The sequence below is a fragment of the Synchiropus splendidus genome, chromosome 1 (genome assembly GCF_027744825.2).
Source record: "Synchiropus splendidus isolate RoL2022-P1 chromosome 1, RoL_Sspl_1.0, whole genome shotgun sequence".
Taxonomy (NCBI): Eukaryota; Metazoa; Chordata; class Actinopteri; order Syngnathiformes; family Callionymidae; genus Synchiropus; species Synchiropus splendidus.
This window is the reverse complement of record NC_071334.1, coordinates 6093583-6111937: the sequence shown is the minus strand read 5'-3', so window position 1 is coordinate 6111937 and position 18355 is coordinate 6093583. Positions and strand designations below refer to the sequence as shown.

The following is an 18355-nucleotide window of genomic DNA, read 5'->3' as shown; positions in this document are numbered from 1 at the left end:
ACTGACAAATAAACCACAGAAGAAGAATTATTGGGAGGAATAGAAGAAGATTCTACTTACTATATAGTAGAATATATATGTATATATATATAGTATAAAATAAATTTCCAAATGCAAGTGAAGTATTAGACCACACCAGCTGAGCCCGGGACAGTGTATATAAGGCGTCTGAAACTCATCCACACATGAGCTGCAGGTGGTGCAGGCACACACTGGTGAAACAAGCAGCACCAGTCTTCAGACACCTGCACCCACTGTGGCCCTGTTGTGGGCCAGTTTGAGCCCCCTGGTAAATATCAAAGGAAAAAACGAAAAGCCAGAATCCTTCTTTCACCAATTATGACCGTTTTTTCTTGAATAGAAATCTTGAGTCTGTCCAGTCCGAGACAAGTCCGAAGGAAAATGCATTTGAGATCGAGACCGAGACCCTTATATCGTGGTCTCGAGACCAAGACCAATCTCAAGTACCACAACACTAGTATAAATACTACAACATAAAGCCCTCAGAGTATTAGTGCCAAGGTTGAGGTGCATGTGTGTGTGTGCTTGTGTATCCTACTTTGTGGGAACCAAGTCTTGACCAAACACTATCCTTGTGAGGACCACATGACTTTGTGGGGGTGTTTGGCTGGACCCACAAGTTTAAGCCTCAATTTGAGGATGGCAACTTCTTAATAACTGGGTCAGGTAGGCTTTGTGTTTTGGATGGTCAGGTTTAGGATGAGAGGCTGAGGAAAGGGTTATGGAAATGAGAAACCTCACCATCTCCCCACGAGGATAGAGAGACAGAGTGTGTGTGCCAAAACTTGCCATGTCGTGGGCCAAATGTACTTTGTTTATTGAACAGTCAAGAGAGCGATAGCATTAAGCAGTTCAAAAGTACTGAACTAGTACTCCTTCATCACTGGCTCATCGGTGGTGACACACTGTATTCTTCGTGCTGAAGTAGAAACCTGCATCTGTTTCCCATTCTTATATCCATTTCTTCTTTTGTTTCCAAAGCAATTATTGATGTGACATTTATGATTTCTCTCATGAACCAGGATTTGGACATTTTAGCTGCTGTAATGCATTTTGAATTGGTATTCTACTGCTTTTATGGGCCACTTAAAATGACTTGGTGGGCCAGATTTGGCCCCCGGGGCTTCAAGTGTAACACAGTTCAACAGCATTTACAGTTTAATACTATTACTTTTTCTTCTTTTTTAGCAGTTTAAAAAACACTCACGATTTTCTGCCTCACGCTGTTGTGGAATGCTTTCAGAAATACAAATACAAAAGTTGCCATGTTTTACTACCAGGCCTGTGTGCTAACTCACTGTCTCCTCTTCTAGCTGTCCTCTTTATGGAGCACTGGAAGAGACGACAGATGCGGTTGAACTACATCTGGGACTTGACAGGCTTCGGCGAGGAGGAGCAGGTCTGATCATGCCCAAATATTCACTTCACTCTATACAGCCTTTTCTTGCTATAGCATTTGTAACAGAGGGTTTGTGTGGTGAGCACAAACACAACCAGAGAGCCTGTCTTTGAGACTGGATGTGCTTGGAATGAACTCCCAGACTTGAATAAGTTCAGAGGGATGCTTTCCAGTTGTATGGGGCGCCGAATGTAGAAATGAAGACGCACGTTTTTTCCTGATTTAGCAGAAATCTTTGACAATATTTTCACATTTTAGACACTACACATCCAAATCTAAATCTAAATCTAAATCTAAATCTAAATCTCAGTTTTAAGGATTTAGACACCCCTTTACTCCAACTGGATCCTTAAAATCTTTAAAACAGAGATTTAACATTTACATTTACATTTACATTTACATACAAGATTTAGATTTTATATGTAGATTCAGCCTTTAAACACTTACAGAGATGAAACAATAGGACGTAACATTAAAGTTTAGTGTATCAAAAGTTACAAATATTTGCTACATCTGTGAAAATATTGCTAAAGATTTCTTGTGTGTCTTCATTTTTACACTCGACGCGCCGCACAGTTGCCGTACACAAATGCAGTCCTTCTTCACTTCTATCTATAGGACAGTATAGGGTCCCTCTCTTGCGCGTAGCTTTTCAAGAGCTCGTGAAAGTTGGATAACTCACTTGGTGAGTCACAGTGAATAACTCAACTCAGTTGGCTGTTGATGGGGCACACAGACCTTTTTTTTCAACCGTCCAGTCTGCTGTAACTGTGAGACTGAGTTGCCCCCGTGGTTTGATCTGTGGGTGCAGGGTAAACAGTGGTGCAGGTCTCTACAGGTACAGTAGCAGGGCATCACTGTGGCAGGAGTCAGACGCAGTTGGGAAATCATGGAAAACGTAACAAATAATAGACAGGCGTTGTGTAACAACGACCTCATGGAAACGTCTTGAGTGGGTTCTTTCTTTAACTGTGGGATTCTTGAGTCCTAACCACTCATTAGAGTCGTCGCAACACGTCCCAAAATTCTCTTGTTCTTGGCGACAGTGGCCTGTTGATGTGAAGAAAGAAGGGGTGTTATGTAACCGCAGATTAATGATCGCAGTAATGCTCTGTCGGTGGAGAACCTGATGTCAGCAGCCTTTTCTGAAACCCCTGGCGGATTTATCCATATTCAATATAGTGACACTAAATAGCGTTGGCTGCCATTCTGAAGCACCGTTGGCATTAGACCTCATGGTGAGACATGGTGAGTTTGAAAGAGAATGGCTACACCTTTACTGAGCTGTGAAAGTCATTCAAACAAGGGACCCAAAATTAAAACGCAGTTGGGCCAAACTTGATTCGTATTCATCAGAAATGGATGTCATTTAAATCTCTTTAAATTCTTTGAAGGAAAATGTATCTCTGCACTGAGATATATAAACTGTCATCCGTCAATATCAACAAATAGGCCGCGTGAAGCGACTTTGACCAACCCATCCTCACCCCCTTGGAGTCAAATAGTGATGTTGGGAACTTTTGCGTCCTAAACCTACGACAAAGGTGTCCTTCAGCGATGCATGTTGACGCATTGGCAGCGCGACATGTAAAAAAAAAAAAAGAGACAGATGGTGGTTGGGGTGAGGTAAGCCATGGGATGGCGCTCCATCTATTCTATGTGTAAGAACTCATCAATTGCTATTTACAGTTGTTCAAACAGCTGCGTCTTTTAGTCACGGTGACTCACTAAGGAGGAGGGCCACGTAAGGGGCTACAAGTAGAAACAGACCACCTATGTGATTCAGTGGAGAGAGCTTCCGTACGTCTCCCTGTCCCTCACCCATACCCACCCTTGCTCCTTGTGCTCTGCGACGCAATATCCACATCCCTGCCTGGAACACTATATGTGTTCCACCCCCTTGAAAAAAAAAAGAAAAATGTTTTCATCCATTGAAACACCTATGCATATCCGCTATCATGCAATGCAGAAGGCTGCCTCTGCCGTCAGTATGGGACACAAAAGTCCACTTTCACAACACAACATCAGTCTATTACATCATGGGAGTAATATATTGGCTTTGACTTGGACATGTACAGTACTACAGTCCCGAGTGAAGGAAGTTTAGCAGCCAGTTAGCTCTAATTCAGGCACCACAGGAGCCTTTAATGCAGTTAATATTGATATTATATTCTCTGTTCTCAGATGATGATGTTGTATGTTTCGGTGTACGTTCCAACTCAAATCCTTAGTTTCATTTTTTAAAACGTGAACACGCATATTCATTTTTCATCATCATACTCGTACAGCTAAGTGGTCCTCAATATTTTCAACGTTTATGTCAACACTTTTCTGTCGTGACCGGTAGCTTCAAATAAAAACTCATCGTGATGGAATGTGTGAAGTTGTGGCTCACTGACTTATGATATCCTCATGTGTGGATTTTTTTCAGGAGGAGCACAAGGTTTGGACCAGATTCATCCTTCTATCCATCTGTTCTCTAACGCTAACTTTTATCTCCTGAAGGTTTTCTGGCATCTGCTTGCCATCCGCTTGTACCACTTTATTTTTGCTGCTGCTGTAGTTTGTCCGCAATCTCGCTGCTTCTGCTGCTGGTGCTGGCAGGTGGCTGTGACTCACCCCTATCTCCACTAATGTTTGTTTTTTTTTTTCTTCTTTGCAAAGCAGAGTAGAAGCGCGATAAAAGAAATAATCCTAAGTTGAGTGCTGCAGAGGCATTTATGACAGAAGCATATTTCACTGTAGGTTGCAGCTCCTGCCAAAAATGCATGAAGTCTGGATCTGTGAGTCTCAGATACTGAGAAGCAAGGTTAGATGAAGGGATCAAAACAAGGCCGCTGCTATTTCAACGATGAGCATGTGAAAGCAGCGCAGCACCTCTAACTTTTGATGACACACAGCGGCGTCTCTGTGGTCATGTCAGACTTGAGCGGCATCACAGCATCTGGGCTTGTGTCACTTCCTGCTCACTAACACCTCAGTCTGTCAGCTCGTGCCGCGTCTAAACACCCTTCTCTTGCAGGACCACAATCGAGCTGAATACGAGTTCCGCGTCATGCAAAAGACGATGAAACTGGAGAACTCGGCTCCAAAGGTAAATTGTCATTCAGATATCAAAAAAAAAAAAAACCTGTTCACTGAATTGGAAACTGAATTGACTTTTCAAGGGGCATGAATATAATTAAAGGAGAAAAGGGTAATTCAAGAATTTGTGATGAATTAATCTTAATGAATCGCAGTTTAATGGTGTCAGAATTTTTCAATTGGAATGAATTTGGTATATGACTGAATCACATGATGGACCCATACATACATTTAAACAACCAAATATTGTTTATTTTGCATCAGTTTGACAACAGCACAATAAGTCACGATGGTGTCTATATTCCAGTTTTTATATCACCTTATTGAAACTAAAGCTCTTTTCATGTCTTGAAAATATTTGTACAAGGATTTTAATTTTATAAGAATTTCAACTCCATCCAGAGTCGTGGAAACCCTGGTCATTGTGTAGTGAAAAACCTCCCTGAACAAAAGCAAACAGATGCTTTTGTTTGCTTTGGTTCAGGGATGATTCCTCCATGTTTGTTGTTGTTGTTCTCATCCTAGCTGCCAGGTGTCTTGTGCATCAGTGTGGTCAGTGGAGCAGGAACTCCTGCACTGACAAAGGTTCCCTGTTGTCTTCAGAGCAAACTGTTCCATTAAATTAAATTAAATTAAATTAATCATAATAATTTTGAATCGTAATTAAGTCCCACCACAAGTAAACAATAAACTTCAAATCTACTGTGAAGACGCTCAATGATAGAGCACTGTTATCATCCTTGTGCTGATGCATCTTGAACCATCGCTGCACGCATGTTCCGGCCACTTAAACAGACAAGATTTGATGCGAATAATCCGGCCTTTATGAAAGACATACAGTGGGAGAGAAATTCTTGAAACTCCTTGACCCAAATCTCAGATGGAATGAATGTGACATGATGGCTGTGGGCAGCATTAGCTCCGCTCGGGTGCCTGTGTTTGTGTTGGGAGGCCTACAGATGTGTGTGTTGCATGCTGCAGTACACCAAAAACATCTTTTCCTTGTAAGAATAATAAAATCAACAAAAATGTGTGTCGTCATGGTGATATATGTGCGTGAGTGTCCTTTTCGCGACCCGAGTCCAGTGACTCCACTTGCCTTGGTTCAGTCGTCCTATTCTGTTTTTGCTGGAGCTGACCTGTCTATAAGAACTTGGTGTTGCTTGCATCCCTCTGTGGTGACGTCTTTTGTCGCTGTGTTTGCTTGCGTTCCAGGACGAGAAGGTGAAGCTGACATGCATGGACAGGATGCCAGCGTACATGACCACAGTGGTGATGATGTGCTTCATGGTGAGTCACCTCGTCTGGGCCCCTTCTCATGTTCACAGCAGCAGAAATTTGTTTTCGCCAGTGTCTGTCTGTTAATAAGGAATCTCAGAAAATCTTCAGGAATGGTCGGACATGGAACTGGTGTTCAGTAGTTGCTTCTGGATGTGGGATTTAGGTTCTACAGGTTTCCTCTTTCACAACTCTGTTCATAAAAGATTTGACTTTTGGCTTTGTTTTTGCTGTGAGTCGACTCGATTCTTGAATCATGGAAGTTGTTTTCTGACTGTACGCTGGCTGCTTCTGAAGTGAACTGAGCTGCGAGGTGGATATATGGACTTTGACTCTGCTCTTCTAGTTGTCATTTTTTCTTGTTTCACCGTTCAGTCCGTCACGTCATTTTAAACCGTGGACGTCCTGTTTCTGTCCCATTCTCAGCCCCTTCTGTCTCACTGTGCTTCCTTTAACTGCCAGTATCAAATGTTACTGGCTGGTTTGAGGCTACTTTGATGCCCAGTTAGTTTGGGCTAGCTTGAGTTAAACTACCGACCCGTTCTGTACCTGTTCAGTTTCCGCACGAATGAATCATCTGATTCAAGAGTGTCACTGACCGTGGAACTGTTTTTGTTTTTTTCTTTTTTCCCCACTCCCCAGATCATGGTCACCTTCGTCATGGTCTTCGGGGTCATCTTGTACCGGATCAGCATCAAGGCTGCCCTGCACATGAGCAACTATCCCGCCGCCCGCTCCAACATCCGAGCCACCGTCAAGACCACGGCCGCCATCATCAACCTCATCATCATCATCATTTTAGATGAGATCTACGCTGCCATCGCTCGCTGGTTGACCAAGCTGGGTGAGCCAGGACCGCGCCGCTGTTTCTGCAGAGACCCATGTGACGTAACCCATTGTGATATTAACATGCTGGTCTTGTAAATATCCGTCCATCTGTTCGTCTGTCCGTCCGTCCGTCCGTCCGTCCGTCCGTCCGTCCGTCCGTCCGTCGGTCTGTCCATCCATCCATCCGTCCGTCCGTCCGTCCGTCCGTCCGTCCGTCCGTCTGTCGGTCTGTCGGTCTGTCCATCCATCCATCCGTCCGTCTATCTGTTGGTCCATCCATCCATCCACCCATCCGTTGCTGGGTGGCGGGGCAGCAGCTTCAGAAGGTCGCTCCAAACGCCCTTCTCTCGGCCAACATCCACCAGCTCTAACTGGGGGATCCCGAGGCGTTCCCAAGCCAGTGTAGAGATCTAATCCCTCCACCTGGTCCTGGGGCCTGAACCACCTCAACTGACTCCTCTCAGCAGCGGCTCCACTCTGAGTTGCTCCCAAGTGACAGAACTCCTCACCCTATCTCTAAGGGAGACGCTGCCACCCGCCAGAGTAAACTCATTTCAGCCACTTGGATCTGGCTCTTTCAGTCATGAACCACAGCTCGTGACCCTAGTTGAGGGTTGGGATGGAGACTGATCGGTTGCCTCTTGGCTCGGCTCTCTCTTACACGCAACAGCTGCACCGATTCGCAGGCCAGCCTCCAACTCCTTATACCCCCTCACTCAAGCACAAGACCTCATATAAAGGAATGAATGAATAAATAATCAATTGTTTTATTGGTCTGCGCAGAGGTACCGAAGACGGACAAGAGCTTCGAAGAGCGTCTCATCTTTAAGACCTTTGTCCTGAAGTTTGTCAATGCCTTCACACCCATTGTGTATTTGGCCTTTTTCAGAGGAAGGTAAAATAAAAAAAAGAAACCTTTGTTTATGCACTGGGAGTTTCTTGCCAAAAAATAAACACTGTGCTTGTGTTTGCTCTGCAGACTTGTCGGCCGACCTGGAAACTACCTGTATGTGGTCGGATCCTACAGAATGGAGGAGGTGAGTCATGAAGAAAAGTGCTTGCGTCACAAATCTATCACAATTTTATACATTAGCATTTTCATTTCTTCTTTGTTCTTTGTTGCTTTTGATCATTGTATTATTAGGTTCCAGTGAACATGGACTGCAGCGCCTGTATGGCAGCGCTTTTGCTTCTTTTTTGGGCCCTGTCAATGCACTGACATCTAGTGGCAACGCTTGTATATTACACCAATTGGATCGTAAATCAGAGCTCGGCAGTTATGTTTGTGAGGCAGGACACCTCTGAAAGTTTGGAGGTTTCAATAGCATTAAAAATCATAAAAGAAAGTGCTTTTCACAAAGCAGTATCTCTGGTTTTGCAAGTTATTTCCAAAGAGAATGAGTAACATTAAGAAGTGAAAACGCTTGGTCTACCTCGCAACCTGAGGGATCAGGGCCATAGCAGTCGCATGGTGATACTGAATGCATGGTGTCTGCGCTGGTGTGATAAGAGGCACCTCGAGAAGCACCCTAGAATATTACCTCGAAACTTACCGGCTGTGACTGTGACACAGTCCTAATCTCATAAACACTCCTGCGGTTTCCTATTACCAGATAGGATTTTTCCCCAGTGGTATCATAATAAGGTTTGATCTCAGGAACTACAGAGAAATTGCCAAGCAAAAGACGCCCGGCTCTGCTGCCAATAACATTCAGAAACACCAATGGAGTTCTCTGTGAAATGGCCTGAACTGAAAGTGTGGTACTTTACGTGTACAGCAAGAGGGGGTTGAGTACATTAGCAGATTGTTTCGCTGCATTATCTATGGAACATGAAGGCTTCGGTTGGCGACTCAGATCAGGTGGAACAAATGTGTGCGTCCGGAACTCAGCGGCTGTGGAGCTGACCTCCATGTCTGTCTCTTTCGCAGTGCGCCCACGCTGGCTGTCTGATGGAACTGTGCATCCAGTTGTGCATCACCATGTTAGGCAAACAGCTGATCCAGAACAACCTGTTTGAGATCGGATTGCCGTGAGTATACCGCGCATTTGCACTGAAAAAGAAAGTCTTGTGATCCTGCCTTTTATTACGTCCTGAGAGTCTAACCCAGCTGCTTGGGGCCAAATGCTGGGGACTCCCTGGACAGCTCGCTGGTCAGTGGCAGGGAGCACAGAGAGGAACAACTATGCTCATAATTCAGGCTCACAAATTCACCTCTGTATATTTTGGTATGTGGAAAGAAACAGGAGTTTCAGGTGGATATGCAAACTATAAACAGAACCGACTCATGTTCACTCCAGAATCGAGCCTCATGTTGCTCATGTCATTTAAAGGTCTTCCCCTCAGAAAACAATGATCATTAAAGGGACTCTGCAGTGGACAGACCCACATTCTTGCCTTGTCCTAACTGTCTTGGACATCTGATTCATCAGCAGTTTTGCTTTTGAGTTAAGCACCTGTTTCTAAACAGAAGTCTGTTGGAGTAAATGGACCTGTGGAGTTTCAGGGTTTCCGCTGCACCTAAACAAAACTTGAACTTAAAGAGGAAGTCTCACGTGATGAAAACAAAGCGGAAACATCGAAACAAGACACAGTGCATCATGGAGGTGGACATGAACGTGATGGTTTTTGCTGTGTTATACGCAGAAAACTCCTGAAAGAGGCATCATAATGACTGAAGTCTGTTGCTCGTGGAACTCAAGTCGCACATTCTGTATGTATGAAGAGACAGCGCGTGATGACGGCTGCAGATCGGAGAAAGATTTACTTCCTTTCATTTTTTGTGTTTTTGTTCATCACTTCTTGAGTGGCTGCGTTCTTTTGGCTCCACCACACTCTCAAAAACTTCTGGCGGAAACCCTGAGCTGTATGAACAGTTCCTCTGTATGTTTTGTCACTGAAGTCCCTAAGGTTCCATGTATTTCTGTGTGGGAAGATAGTTCCATCACTGAGCACCTGGCTAGTCATTTCGCAAATGCACGAACTGTGCAACTACTAATAGTATACTGTTACTTCAATGTTCAGGTGACTAGTGCTCGCAGTGCACCGGGTGTTTGGACAGTCCGACAGTTTGTGGTGTAGCTCTGGGCCTCAGGGCTTGGACTGGCTACTGTAACCCATGGTGACATGACATGAGGAGCTATATCCACTCGTGCATCCAAAAATGTAATGACCAAGAGCACAAGTCCATCACTCACCGCTCGTACAGAGGCAAAAAAGATTTTTTGTAAAATTCCAGTAATAAGTGATGTTTAAGTACAAGTCACAGAAGTTGATATGTGTCTCGGCAGAAAGCTGAAGAAACTGCTCCGTAAGAGGAAGTCGGAGGGCGACTTCAAGCAGCAGGAGGAGATGAAGAAGTCGCTGCAGCGCCACGAGAGGGACCACTTCCTGGGGCCTTTCATCGGGCTCAACCCAGAATACATGGAGATGAGTGAGTCTGCCTGGAATCTCCTCACCATCTGTCTGAAGGCGGCATGGCTGTTGCTCCGTTTAAAGAGGGACTTTGGAAGCCATGATTCTAGCTCCCCTCGCTCCCACACTCACGACTGAACACCTCTCACTCAAGAGAAAATCTTTTCCATGACAGAGATGGTCATAATATTTCAGTTGATGTGAAGGTGACTTGGTGACACTGTGGGAAACATGGGCATCGTTTTCTGTCCCTGCAGTCATCCAGTTTGGGATGGTGACGCTGTTCGTGGCCTCCTTCCCTCTGGCTCCGCTCTTCGCTCTCCTCAACAACATCATTGAGATTCGTCTGGACGCCAAGAAGTTTGTGACGGAGCTTCGCAGGCCAATAGCAGCCAAAGCCAAAGACATTGGTTGGTGGAGTTTTTCATCTGGTGACGACACATTTGAATCGACATACACTGTGATTATACTTGAACGGAAACTTTCACAGTGGTATTAAGTTTGTATGTGACAATTTACTTCCTATTTTCTCCAAAATAGCTCAGACAATAGCTATCTTTGACTTGTCAGCAAATTTCTGCTCTCACTCCATCAGCCAGGCGTGATGTGTGACAAAAGGGTGTCGGCAAGGATGAAAGGGAAAGTGTCCAAAAGGGTGGTGAGGCCAGCAACGTTGTATGGTTTGGAAACAGTGGCACTGAGGAAGAGACAGGAGGCAGAGCTGGAGGTAGCAGAGATGAAGATGCTGAGCTTCTCTCTGGGAGTGAGCAGGATGATGATAGGATCAGAGGGACAGCACATGTGCTCAGGTGTTTAGGAGACCAAGTCAGAGAGGCTGGATGGAGATGGTTTGGACATGTACAGAGGAGAGAGAGAGAGCCAGGACATTGGTAGATGAAGATGTTGAGGTTGGAACTGCCAGGCAGAAGGTGGAGAGGAAGGCCAAAGAGGAGATGGATGGAGGTGGTGAAGGAGGACATGAGGTCTGTAGGTTTGAGAGAAGAGGAAGCAGAGGACAGGGTGAGATGGAGGAAGATGATCCGCTGTGGCCACCGCTGAAGGGAGAAGCCCAAAGAGAAAAAAGACTCATGAGCCAAATATTGGGCACTTTCTTCTCTAGTTCTCCAACCCTTTCTGTGCAAACCCTGGTTGTCCAGGTCTGTGGCTGCTCAGAGACATGATGCTGTTATTGGAGCAGTTTCAGTCTGTATGTTCCCTCTCACAGGAATCTGGTACAACCTCCTCCGCGGGCTCAGCAAGGTCGCCGTTATCGTGAACGTGAGTCTTGCAACAAGCACACACACACACATATATGCCGACGACGGAGTGTGAGAGATGGTCACCGTTTTCCTGGCTCTCAGGCCTTCGTCATCTCCTTCACGTCGGACTTCATTCCGCGGCTGGTCTACCAGTACATGTACAGTCCTGACGGCACCATGCATGGCTTCGTCAACCACGCTCTGTCCTACTTCAACGTCAGTGACTTTCAGCCCGGCACAGACCCGGTGCAGCCCATGCACCTGGGCTACAGTGTCCAGATTTGCAGGTTAGCTCTTCCTCTTGCTGATGCATTTTCATCCTGGAGGAACATCCGAACCAAGAACCTCTCAACCTTCTCAGGTACAAAGACTACAGGGAGCCCCCTTGGTCCAACACCCCGTACGAACTGTCCAAGGAGTTCTGGGCCATCCTGTCGGCCCGCCTCGCCTTCGTGGTCGTCTTTCAGGTTTGGCATCTGTCAACTCTATTTTTCATGACGATCATCAAGATCTGCACCAGACGAAAGCATGAGCGGCTACTCGTGATGGGCTGCTGTGGCGTCATGAAACAGTGTCAACATTTTCAGTGGCCACAAGATGGCACTCTCTTTGCTGAAATTTTTGAATTAGAACTTACTGTTTCATTGAAACCCCACATCATTTTTATACCATGAGCGTCACCTACTGAGCTTTGGAAATCACTTCATGAAGCCTCATCATCACTTGTGGTTTGACTGTATTTATTGACCTCATGTAGTTCGTTGTATGTTGACTGAGTATAAAGTCATATTCATATCAATACATATCAGTATCGCTTCACTGTTTTGTAGCTCCGATATTCTTATTTGGCGGACTTTTAAGTTAGATCATAGTGTTACGCTGTACGTTTTTCTCAGAAAATGAATTTCAAGTTATGTTCAGAAAAAAACAGCTGTTTAAGAGATGTTCCCCGGACCACGCCCAGTTTGTGTCACGCTCATTCATGGAGGCGGAGCCTAAAAGCTCAAGATTACGGATTAAGGGTTTAAATCTAAAAACGGCTGAACACAAAGAGACAACATAAATTCTTCTTCTTCTTCTTCTTCTTCTTCTTCTTCTTCTTCTTCTTCTTCTTCTTCTTCTTCTTCTTCTTCTTCTTCTTCTTCTTCTTCTTCTTCTTCTTCTTCTTCTTCTTTCTCTTTGGGCTTCTCCCTTCAGTGGTGGCCACAGCGGATCATCCTCCTCCATCTCACCCTGTCCTCTGCTTCCTCTTCTCTCAAACCTCCAAACCTCATGTCCTCCTTCACCACCTCCATCAATCTCCTCTTTGGCCTTCCTCTCCACCTTCTGCCTGGCAGTTCCAACCTCAACATCTTCATCTACCAATGTACTGGCTCTCTCTCTCTCCTCTGTACATGTCCAAACCATCTCCATCTAGCCTCTCTGACTTGGTCTCCTAAACACCTGAGCACATGTGCTGTCCCTCTGATCCTATCATCATCCTGCTCACTCCCAGAGAGAAGCTCAGCATCTTCATCTCTGCTACCTCCAGCTCTGCCTCCTTTCATCCTTGCCGACAACCTTTTGTCACACATCTGAAGTTGAGCCTCAGTATTTCAAAGGCTAACCCCCCACCTTCTTCTTCTATCTCTGCATCCTGTAACTTCACCTGTCCACTTGGTTCCCTCTCATTCACACACATGGATTCCCTCTTACTGTGGCTAACCTTCATTCCTCTCCTTTCTAAGGCAAACCTCCACCTCTCTAGCTGATCTTCCACTTGCTCCCTGCTCTCACCACAGATCACAATGTGATCTGCAAACATCATCGTGAACAGTCATAATTGAGAGTCATTTTGAAATATGAATAAAATATGAATGGTACTTGGATCAGATAGCTGTTCTGGTGAAGGACAGATGGGCGGGGCTCTACAAATGTTCTGGTGTATCAACAGGGAGGTTCAGGAATCTGTCGCTTTAAATGTTTTGTTTCATACTTAGCATACATGCTGAAGCCCTGAAGACCTGAAGAACATCTAACTGAGGTATCATGAAACTGTATCGCAGGGTGGATGAAACAGTGTCCTCATGTTCAGAGGCCACTAGATGGCACTCTTGGTTTAGGAATGATGTGAGGTGTCATTGTATTAGTTGTTCAGGTCCAAACATTTTACAGCAGACAGCGCCATCTGGTGGCCTCTGAAAATCAGGACACTGTTTCATGAAACCTCTTCTGCAATCTATATCCCAATCTTAAATTTCAAAACATTTAAAACTCACAGGAGGCTGTTTTGTGAATCTCCAAGAGTCTAGATTCTTCATGACTGCAGCAGACTTACCTAAACGTATATCCATCCATGTGATGAACTGCTTGTTGGCCAGTTTAACCCCGTGTGTCCTCACGTCTGACAGAACGTGGTGATGCTGATGAGCGATTTCGTGGACTGGCTCATCCCAGACATTCCCAAGGACATCAGCCTTCAGATCCACAAGGAGAAGATCCTGATGGTGGAGATGTTCATGAAGGAGGAGCAGGGGAGGCGCCTGACGCTGCGGCCCCACCATCGCCATGAAAACTGCACCACCCCGTCGCCCGACAACCGGAGCCCCCCGCAGCCGCGCTCTAGGCCCGTGTCGCATGCTAACTGCTACTAACACAAAAGAGAGGGAGACGGGAAGAAGCGAAGAAACCTCAAGCTCTGCCGACCTTTATCCAGTTTAGCACATTTGATATAAGAATGAATGTCTTTCAACAGGGCTAACGTCTGCTCCCTTTACGACTGCGGTGACCCGAGTGGTACTTTTCTATGATCCAGAGCACATCACCTGTAGTGGTCATTATTTATTTGATAGAAAAAGAGGAAGAAGCCATTGAGTCGTCGCTGAGAAAGAAACGAGTGCCATTCATTCCTCCATCCGTCCAGGAAAAGTACTTATTTATCCGTAGAAATGTGGCGGACCCCTGCAGGCACGACACCAGCCTCTCGTCTGGGAGAGGGGAAATGACACAATACTGAAATATAGAGCTCCCAAACAGCAATACTATTGACACTACCTGATAAACGTGGAGCGACGGTGGCGGTGTTAAGATTCTACTGAGGTCCTCCAACCCATTTATTTTATTTTTTTATAGCGTTGGATGTATTTTTTGTTCATTTCACTGCAGGTATTCTGTTTTATTGTTGTCTTAATCGAGGTCTGATGTCCTCAGTCGCTTGCTGAACATTCCAAAAACATTTATGAGAAACCGAATGGCGGAAGGCCAAATGGACGCACAGACAGGAAGTAAGGGCTAAAGTCACAGTATCAGCCGGAGAATAGAGCACAAATTCACAACATCCTCCAGGTCTGGCTGGAATATGTTACGGGAGGGGAGTCAGGCTCCTGCATATAAGGTCTGAGCTTGAAAAGCACCTGTTTCTCATGCTTCTTTGCTCTCGCTGCCAGTCGACTGCTTTACTTCTGCACACCTCCAGGAAAGAGCCACAGCTCAGGATGCACATTGGGGCCACGGTTTTTCAGCCTGTGGGTCAAAAAGTACTGACCCAAGTTAGTCTGATGGTTGGTATTAGCAAGAGTTTAACTCAAGCTTTCTTGCCTAACTTTGCAAAATTGTTCATACGTCATCTCATCCCTCATTTCCCTTCTGATCCTGAAAGCACATGGAGTTGCTGTCCTTAATAAACTGCACAATGAGCAAAATAAAAAAAAAACAACTGTACATTTATTGTGTCTCGACTGTTGGGAGCATGTCTGTCTGTCTGTCTGTCTGTCCAGGACGTGTCCCACCGCTCACAGTCGGACTCACCAACTGCATCTCCAGTCGCCTGTTTTGTGGTGTGACTTCTGATATGTGGAGCCGGATGCTCCTCCTGCATGTACGGCCAAACTGTTCTGTCTTTTTTGCTGTTTCAAAATGCAAATAAATGTTCCAATCTGTGTCAGCACACGTCTGCATACCACACATGACCTCTGACCTCATGTCAGAGTGAAACCATTGTGCAATCTGGATTTTTTTTTCTCTCCCTCCGTATTCCTTTCTTTGTCTTTTGTCCTTGTCCCAGGATACATCTAGCTCCGTCCCCTCATTTGAAATTTTAGTTGCCGAACCCCGGCCCATCCTCAGTCTGTATGTATTGAGTCTGCAGTGGTCAGTACCAGAGGTTGTCTCAGCTGCTGCAATGCAACATGACTTTTTTTTTTAATGATTATGATTACGTATTACTGGAATTAGTGAAATTACATTATTACAATAAAAAATAATAATAACAAAATTAGTATCTTTGGGAATTCGAGCTTGTGCTCGCATTTCCCAATGAATCTGGAAGTGGAATTAAACACACCAACTTTGGAGGGAAACAGATGACGGAACGTTACTCCTCGATAAGTTTCATTTGTGTTATGTTTTTTGCTACTTTATGACGATGTAACATGTTTTATTTTTTATGATTATTTTTATTTTATCCTCCCTCTTTTTGCTGACGACAGACGAACTTTATATTAAAATAATGAATTAAATATATTATATAGATAAATACTTTCTAATAGACTAAAACACTTTCTGTGGTGTTAAAGAAAAAAGAGCCTCTCACTGTAGAATCAGAGTTAAGTTCGTCCGTTAAAATAGGCAGAGCGAACATGGCGTCACGTGACATGGGTGGGCCAGAGGAACACGGAAGTGAAACTGGAGTTCCTCTCCGGGAGCTGCGCTCTTTGCTCAGACATGAGTTCGCTGGGGTTTGACGGACTGTTGCTCCTTATCTCTGACGAACTGACTCGCGATCAGCTCGACGCGCTCAAGTTCCTGTTCCGCGGGGTGATCGGGAAGAGGGACTTGGAGAAGGTGGACAAAGGCGTCAAACTGTTTCAGCTGCTGTTCGACAGAAGCCTGCTGAGTCCGGACCAGACGGACTTGCTGGCCGAAAACTTGTGCTTGATCAAGCGAGCGGATCTGTCGGAGCGATTACGGAATTTCCACCGTGGACCGGAGGAACCCGGGAAAAGTTGCGTGACAGCGACAGGAGTTCGGATAAGTCATGACATTCTAATAGGGTTGCCGTCTGTTATATATATATATGGATAGATATGGCTCAAAATAATGGCATGTTATCCAGCAAAACAAGGATTGAAAGCCAGATATTTCATGGTGTAAAAAACTGAAATGTAAAAGTGAGTAAGAAATATTACTGTATGAATGTGATGACATGTTTTGCTAGATATGTTTGAGTGTGAAACTATTACCTCTGTGTCAGCATCCCCACAGTAAGCATGAGATGGAGCCTCATAAATACATGCTGAGACATGACAAATTGTTGTACAGTTACTTCAAAACTGTTACCCACAGACTCTTGTCCATAAAGGCTTTAGGGCAGGTGAAGGCAGGGTTGTGCTTAGCTTGCCATCATCAGACCTTCTCCACCTTCTGAGTGTCTCCAACTCGCAGTTTTTAGTGGAAGTACTGAGCCCTTCCGGGTCAACGGGATGAGTGAGGGGTCAGCTGTTTTGTGGGGTCCGACCCACCGCCCCCCTGTGATTTGAAAAAAAGAAAAAAAAATCAGAATTGCAACCCAGTACTAAATGCATATTTGTGAGGTGTCTTTGAATGCGCCACGTTTTATTGAGCGGTGTTGTGCGTGTGTGTCCCCTGCAGAAGAGTTGGACCTCGCCACTGATGTGTTGGCCGACCACCTGGGCAGGTCGTGGCGCAAGCTAGCGCGGAAGCTGGCCTTGACGGAGGCGAGGATCGACTCGGTGGCCGCGAAGCACCCGACCGACCTGGAGGAGACCATCAGGGAACTGATGAAGGAGTGGCGGAGGAAGCGAGGAGCAGACTGTCAGGTGTCGGAGTTGATCGAGGCCCTGCGGTCGTGTCAGTTCAACCTCACGGCTGACACTTTGGAGGACAAGCTGAGAGCCGCAGGCTTTGCACTGACCTGACGCGTCCAATTGGGAATCGGAGCGGAGATCGACCTTGTTACAAAATGTTACCACCTGATGTGGTGAGACCTTTAAAAACAGGAGCGTTGATAGACTGTACCAGAGATTTGGTCAATAATTCCTATGTTTAACTTTTCTTTTGCTGAATACCCTGAGGATCAAATGTCAGAATCTTCTTGTCTGCTGCTCTGCTGGGCCTTCAAGATGATACCTTCTCCCTGTTAGTCTTCCACTGAGCGAGTCGTATTTTATTAAAAATATTCAGATTTGAATTTCTTTGGAATCTTTCGCCTTCCTGCACTGAAGACCCATTTATGCTCAAAGTTACGGACAGATTCTTCTGTCCGTGCTCTGCCTTCATTTAACCCGTATTTCTGCATGTTTCCACAAAGCCTAAGGGCCAAACGGAGCAGTACCACTGGAAACCATGGGGGGCAGTGTTGCTGTTACCATCTGATACGCAGCTCTAATGAGACATGAAGAAGACATAACAACGGCAGGAATTCTCCGTCCTCCAGTGGTGATATATTTAACATCCTCACCAACCACCGCCTCCTACAACTCTGCCTCTGTTTCCTCTCATGAGCAAGAGCTACCTGATCAGTACTCTTCCACAGTCGCCATGTTGGTTTTGGAGTTTGTTCTTGTCAGAAACCTTTGACTCTGTGCTGCTCCCCCTGGTGGATATATTGGTGAACAGCAATACCATCGCAAAGAAGGCATGGAAGCATGTGCGCAGTGACAGTTTGAAACATACAAGTACAATTTCGTCCATAAAGGGAGCATAAACAGGCCTTAAAAGGAAACTTGTGTTTCCGATGTTCTGTAGTTCCGATTCCCTTAATGGCTTCTCACCGCTGCTGCTCGCACACATCACAACGCACAATTGAGCTCCAATAAAGCAACTTTCATGTGATTGTGTTGGAGGGAATGTGTTATTCTGACACTCTCTCAGTGCTTTCTGGGTACTTCCGTTATACAAGGGGCAGATATGCGATGCAAATAGAGTTCGTGTTTGTACTTTGGCTTGATCGAAACTCAAAGACAAATAAACATATTCTGTCGTGTCATGTTGGTGCACCAATATTTTGATGTTTTTGTCATTCCTTTGTCTACTGTCTCATTGAGCACACTGCGGTCAGCGATATATCTGATCA

At 45.3% G+C, this 18355-nt stretch overlaps 2 protein-coding genes across 3 annotated transcripts in view; both read left to right on the top strand.

The window, feature by feature from the left end:
- The window catches only part of ano1a (anoctamin 1, calcium activated chloride channel a), a 45423-nt gene extending 30223 nt beyond the window's left edge, over positions 1-15200 (top strand). For both annotated transcript variants that reach the window (XM_053854759.1, XM_053854758.1), the window contains exons 13-25: positions 1335-1420; positions 4443-4514; positions 5720-5794; positions 6425-6626; positions 7394-7505; positions 7590-7647; positions 8541-8641; positions 9901-10043; positions 10282-10434; positions 11250-11302; positions 11386-11570; positions 11645-11750; positions 13674-15200. In XM_053854759.1, coding sequence (XP_053710734.1) covers positions 1335-1420; positions 4443-4514; positions 5720-5794; positions 6425-6626; positions 7394-7505; positions 7590-7647; positions 8541-8641; positions 9901-10043; positions 10282-10434; positions 11250-11302; positions 11386-11570; positions 11645-11750; positions 13674-13916 — 1589 coding nt within the window. In that variant the 3' untranslated portion in view covers positions 13917-15200. The remainder of the gene's footprint in view (positions 1-1334; positions 1421-4442; positions 4515-5719; positions 5795-6424; positions 6627-7393; positions 7506-7589; positions 7648-8540; positions 8642-9900; positions 10044-10281; positions 10435-11249; positions 11303-11385; positions 11571-11644; positions 11751-13673) is intronic.
- Positions 15201-15934: 734 nt separating this feature from the next.
- On the top strand, positions 15935-18284 carry fadd (Fas (tnfrsf6)-associated via death domain). Its single transcript, XM_053854761.1, has 2 exons — positions 15935-16264; positions 16912-18284. Exons 1-2 carry the CDS (start codon positions 15985-15987, stop codon positions 17196-17198), a joined length of 567 nt encoding a protein of 188 aa, XP_053710736.1. The 5' UTR covers positions 15935-15984; the 3' UTR covers positions 17199-18284.
- The last annotated feature ends 71 nt before the right edge of the window (positions 18285-18355 follow it).

What these genes read in the sequence shown, in the direction of transcription:
- fadd (XM_053854761.1), top strand. Translation starts at nt 15,985, where the DNA reads ATGAGTTCGCTGGGGTTTGACGGACTGTTGCTCCTTATCTCTGACGAA. An exon ending in ACCGGAGGAACCCGGGAAAA is followed by an intron (nt 16,265 to 16,911) that starts GTTGCGTGACAG and finishes TGTCCCCTGCAG; the next exon opens with AAGAGTTGGACCTCGCCACT.